At 43.8% G+C, this 6000-nt stretch overlaps 1 protein-coding gene across 1 annotated transcript in view; it reads right to left on the bottom strand.

The window, feature by feature from the left end:
- Window positions 1-1811: 1811 nt before the first annotated feature.
- The window catches only part of mrasa (muscle RAS oncogene homolog a), a 58562-nt gene continuing 54373 nt past the window's right edge, over window positions 1812-6000 (bottom strand). Inside the window, exon 6 of the mRNA XM_078403320.1 lies at window positions 1812-5092. Coding sequence (XP_078259446.1) covers window positions 4993-5092 — 100 coding nt within the window. The 3' untranslated portion in view covers window positions 1812-4992. The remainder of the gene's footprint in view (window positions 5093-6000) is intronic.

The following is a 6000-nucleotide window of genomic DNA, read 5'->3' as shown; positions in this document are numbered from 1 at the left end:
CCAATATACGGGATGTCCCGGCTAATACGGCAGTTGGCAACCCTAGTTCTGAGCCATCATTCCTCAAACACTCTGGAGTAAACTGAATGGGCAGTGGAAACAGGTGCTCTCAACATTTAAGTATCTAGATAAGCACTTGAATTGCCAACACATAGAAGGCCCCCTGACCATGTGCAGATAAATGGGATTAGTATAGACAGGTACGATGGTCAGCATGGGTAGAGTGGGCCGAAGAGCCTATTTCTGTTTTGTATGATTGTTTCAAAAACTCTGATAGAATTAAGCAAGTGTCAGTGTTCACATGTAATCACAAGGAACTGCAGATGCTGGTTTTCCAAAGAAAGACACAAAATGCCAGAGTAACTCAATGGGTCAGGCAGCATCTCTGGAGAATTTGAAGAAGGGTCCAGACTTGAAACATCACCCATCTACATTCTACAGAGATGCTGCCTGACCCACTGAGTTACTCCAGTCTTTCTTTGTCGGTGCTTATAGTCTGCTGTCCCACATCCTAATTTTTGTTAGGATTTGCCCTCTGCACAGACAATAATTCTCAAATTATATATATATTTTTAAAAATTGCTGAAAACATTCAAAAGATCAGTCAGCATCTGTTGAAGCAATTTTGTGTTTCAGGTCAAAATATCTTTAACAGGTTGGATGTTGTAGGGGATAGAACAGTGAGGGCTAATAATTAGTAAATAGGGATGTGGATTGGACTAATGTGGTGACAGAGAATCACAAAGTCTAAAAGTAGATAGAGTTCTTAAAGATAGCGGAGTGCTAGATAGAGTTCTTAAGGATAGCGGAGTCAGGGGGTATGGGGAGAAGGCAGGAACGGGGTACTGATTGAGAATGATCAGCCATGATCACATTGAATGGCGGTGCTGGCTCGAAGGGCCGAATGGCCTCCTCCTGCACCTATTGTCTATTGTCTATGGAGACATGGAATGCAGCAATGGCGACACCCAAGTTTCAGGAAGTTCGTTATGTTAGAGCGTGCACCAATCGTTGCAGCTGAAAATTAGATCTACAGTACTGTCAACAAAGTTAGACTTGTGGATAATCATTTTACTCTAAATGCTACCTAATTAAGACTTTCTGTGAGCTCCATTCTGTAATCAAGACCTCGTTTTACTATTAATCAAGTGTCTGTGTAATCTTGTCATCTGAGAATATAAAAGCTGTACCAAAGTTGAGCTCAGGTGATCAGCTTTGGCTGGCCTCCTGGTGCGCACCAGTTTTACAAAATACTCATCCGTTACTTCGAACACCAATTCCGCCTGGCCGTTGCATTTTGCTCCAACAATGGAAACGGTGAGAAATAAGGCCAGTTTCAAGGTGCATGCAGAGAGGGGGAGGGATAGATAAAACAAAGGGGAATCCTTTCAATAATAAGAAGCAGGTGTTGTCCTGGTGATAAACTAATGATGAAGCCATTTGGCTGATGGGTTTGAGAGAAAGAACAGGAATAAGTGGACATGTAAAAGGCGTGAAATGTAGAATGGTAGGATAGGCATGGTCTGGTGGAGGCAGGAAACCCAGCCAGTGCTACAGATGGATTAGCTACAGCAGAAATTGTCGGTCCTAGTACAAAAATTGAAAGCCAGTTGCCTTAAAGCTGCTCCCTTCTCATACTGAACACTGAAAATCCAGTCCATGGCACTTCAGACTGTAAACTTGATATTATGGGTAAATTCACAAATATAAATATTTTTGGTCGAAATTCAAGATGTAAAGTTTATCCACGCAAACAATTTCTCCTCATGCATATCGTTCTCAAAGCAATATTGCAAATGACAGTTTTCCACTTAGAATTTTATTAAAAGTTGTTTAAAACCTTTTTTTTTGTTGCTGCAATCAAGGTCACATTATACAAATTACCACACAAGAAATCCAAGATTCCAATTAATATTAAGTACAGCAGTATGCAGTTGGTGATTGACTTGGAAATCATTTGAATTCACTGTACATTGATTGCTCTTCACGTGGTTCTGTGCTAAACTCAGAAATGCCACAAATTTTCACCAAACCAGTCTGCTATGACAAACAAACGTGGTAGTGGGGGGCAAAGGAAGAAAATCCTGACCTTCTGTAGACTTTACCATCAAGATGGTAATCGTATAGTTAAGGTATATTCCAAAATTACAAGTCCTTAACTTCTCTGGTACCACACACTGAAGGTTGGTTGCTACCCCTTTGAACTATTTTGCAACCAATTTAATGCAAAAACACATTTGCCAAATTGCACGGTGTTGGCGTTCTGACGATGTTCTTGCATCACATACTGACCTACATTGAAATACTGCAACAAATGACTGGGTGGTGCCAATAGTTCAAGTCAGCTGATAACCATGTGGGCTTTCGAAAATGCAAAGAATGCTTGGTTGTATACATAACATCTGAAGACATTTTTTTCATATGCAGGCAAAACGTTGACCCACACAAGTATTAACGTCACAAGCCTTGAACTAGCTTGGCCACGGAATATGTGGCAACTGTACAGGTTCTTACTGACTGAGAGAGGATTTGGTTCGCAACCTTTGTTACTGGGACCAAGTCAAACTGTTCCAACTTTGATGTCAGAAAAATAAAGTTTACAGCTTTGCTCACCACAAATCAGATCATAGTGCAGAGCAAGGCTGCTTAGTTAGGGACCATTTTATGCTGACACTTATGGGGTAGTTTGAGGCAGTTTGTCCTCACTTCAGTCAGAACCTCCCGCTCCCATCAATGGGCAGATCGAGAGTTACCTGATCAGCCTAGGCCGGATTTGAGTTGCGTCCTCAGACATTGAAGTTTCATCGAGGTACCTACCTTGGCTCAGACTTCACTCCCACCTCAGTCAAATGGTCACTGCTTAGAACACTGCTCCACTGGCCTGAGCACATAATCTAAGGTGACAACCCTGTATAGTGAAGGCCAGAGTTGCCACCGTTTAGATTGTAAACAAAGATAGCCCTTTTTTAGTGAAAAATAAGTGAAACCTCATACTATTCAAATAAATTTCATTCTCCCTCATCACTACCAACCAACGGATTGATGAGATCTTTATTTCAGTTTACGGAAGTCACCATGCATAAACTGACCTCTGGCTACATCACTACAATAACTACACGTAAAGTGCTTCACTGGCAGAAACACTCCTGCGATTTCTTTATCACTCACTAGTGTTTGTTCCTTAATGGGCACGCAATGACAGTCAATCATCTAACAGCTACCGTGCAAGACACAGAAAACATTCCTCAGCTGAACTCAATTCACCGAAAGTTAGTCCACAGCAATGTCAACGTTCCCTGCATTCAAGTGGTAGAACCCGTGGCTTCAAGGCTGTTTTGCAGCTGGGTCCCAGTGACACAACGAGAAGGGTCTACACCCTAAACGTCACCCATTCCTTCTCTCCAGAGATGCTGCTCCAGTGAGTTACTCCAACATGTTGTGTCCATCTCCGGTGTAAACCAGCATCTGCAGTTCTCCCCCCCCTACACACTATGCTTGTGATTCTATTCCTGCCTGTAGCAGTTCAACACCAATTACATGACTTCACAATCAGGCAATGATGGCTTCAAGGGCAAAAAGCTGGGCATCTGTCTCTCTTTTTTTCTGATACAGCTGATACAGCTCTGCTCACACGACATTGCATATTGTTACTAACCCGGACATGACGCTGGAGTCACTTCCAATGGTAATAGAAAAAAAAGATCAGCAAACATTCATTGAATAAAATGATCAATGCAAAAGGATCTGTTTGGAATGTGAACTCCGTAATTACAAACGTCATACAAAGAGAGAGTTGGCTGGGTAGCTGGTTCAATGTGCATTTTCTGTCATCAATCCAACGGGACATCCCCTGCTGACGTGAAGAACGATCAAGTTCCCAATACTTACAATGCAAAGAAAAGCCAGAACTGAACGTTGAACTTAAACAATTGGAAGTGTTCTCCAGTCATGCTGTGCCCTAAGAAGTAGAGCTACATCCACCGTGCCTATTTTCAGGCTTAGTTTGACTTTGTTCATCATGGACAGGGTAATGGCTTGCTAAGCCTGCTTTTGTAGGCCTCAGAAAACATGACAACGATGATTTTTATTTCCTGTACTGGGAAGCGGGAGAGAATTTCCTTTTCTGATCAGTTAGAAATGTCTCTTTTTGCATGCATGGTACAAGAAAAAGAAGGCGCCATTTACCCAAACACTGACTTTTAAAAACCAAACACAGTTGCAGTGCAGGTTTAACAGAGAATGCACATATAAAATAGGTTTGAAACTCTAACAAAAGTGCAGATAATTTAACCATTGCTAAAAGGATAAGTCACTTTTATTCCACCTCTTTAGGGTCTCCCCCAGGTGTTACTGGTTGAAGACAGTAGACCCTTGTGTGGCCAAACTCTTTACAATGCCATCTTTATACATTCAAGTGTGCATGTGTGTGTGTGTGTGTATAAAAAGAACTGCAGTTGTTCATTTTGTGGCCAACAAGGTTGTTTTCACGTCGATTTAGATGCAATCTCCAGGAGGCAACTGAAAATGGATTTAATTCTCTCGTTCACATCCCAGTCTCCCCTAACTCTTCATTTCCACGACACTGACCCGTGTCTCAGTTAAAGAAGTCATGAGCATAGATGCACAGTAAAAGCCTGGTGGAGCTACTTAGTCCGATACATGGCTTGAAAGTGAAAGGAAACAAAACAAAAAAAACCAAAACAAAACAAGTCTCTTCTTCAAAGTGGCAGCATTCCAAGTTCAGTTTCATTGGAGGCCGGTCCGGTGAGGTGCTGAACAGGGGCTTTTGCATTTCACGAGATTGGTATCTTGTAATCAAGTGTGCAAATCTGCTGCAGAGGGAAGAATGCTCTCTCATACTATAAATAACACTGGCGACTGTGCACAGGCTCAAATGTCCTTGTGACACAGACAGGCGATACATAACTTAGCACTGGTTGCAATGTGCTCTCAGGTCGAACAATAGCAGCTTTCAAGTAGGCGAGAGGCTGCTCACATGACCGAGCACTGCAGTTTGTTTGACCCAGCTGTTCTGTCCCCACGCCATTTTGTTTTCTTCTTCTTTTTCTGGCTCTTCTCCGGTATTTGTTGCCTATTTGGAATGAGACACAAAGAAACGGCACGTCATTAATTAACGCTTTTTGCCACGTCGTCCATTATTCTCATTCATCCAGGCAAATGAAGGCCTTTGTTTCACTCCTGGACAGAGTGGGGGGGGGGGGGGGGGGGGGTGGGCAGGACGTGGAGGCAAAAAAGGACAAATTGGCTTTTGGTCTTGCCACCAGACTACGCTTGAGGTTATGATCAACTCAGTAGTGCATTAATGGGAAGGTTTTAGTGAGGGGAGGATGGGGGGATGGATGGATATGGGGGAGGGGATATGGGGGGGGGGATTATGGGGGGGGGGGGATATATGGGGGGGGATATGGGGGGGGGGGGATATGGGGGGGGATATGGGGGGGGGATATGGGAGGGGGGATATGGGAGGGGGGATATGGGAGGGGGGATATGGGAGGGGGGATATGGGAGGGGGGATATGGGAGGGGGGGATATGGGGGGGATGGTGGGGGGGGGAAGTGTGGTAACTGATGCTGCAAGAAGTTGTGGAAGTGAGTAATGTAATAGTCATACAGCATGAAACAGGCCCTTCAGCCCAACTTGCCCATGTCAACCAAGATGCCGCCTCTAAGCTTGGCCCATTTGCCTGCATTTGGCCCATCACCGTTCTTTTTAAAATGCTGCCAATGTACCTTGCCTCAACTACCTCCACTGGCAGCTCATTCCATACATCCACAAGACTCTAAGTGAAAAGGTTGCCCCTCAGGTTTTTCATAGAGTCATAATTGCAGCGTGGAAACAGGCCTTTCTGCCCAACTTGCCCACACCAGTCAACATGTTCCAGCTACACTAATCCCACCTGCCCACATTTGGTCCACATCCCTCCAAACCTGTCCTATCCGTGTACCTGTCTAACAGTTTCTTAAATTTTGGGATAGTCCC

Source organism: Rhinoraja longicauda, chromosome 8, assembly GCF_053455715.1.
Source record: "Rhinoraja longicauda isolate Sanriku21f chromosome 8, sRhiLon1.1, whole genome shotgun sequence".
Taxonomy (NCBI): Eukaryota; Metazoa; Chordata; class Chondrichthyes; order Rajiformes; family Arhynchobatidae; genus Rhinoraja; species Rhinoraja longicauda.
The sequence above is the reverse complement of the archived record's forward strand: the minus strand, read 5'-3'. Positions and strand labels throughout refer to the sequence as shown.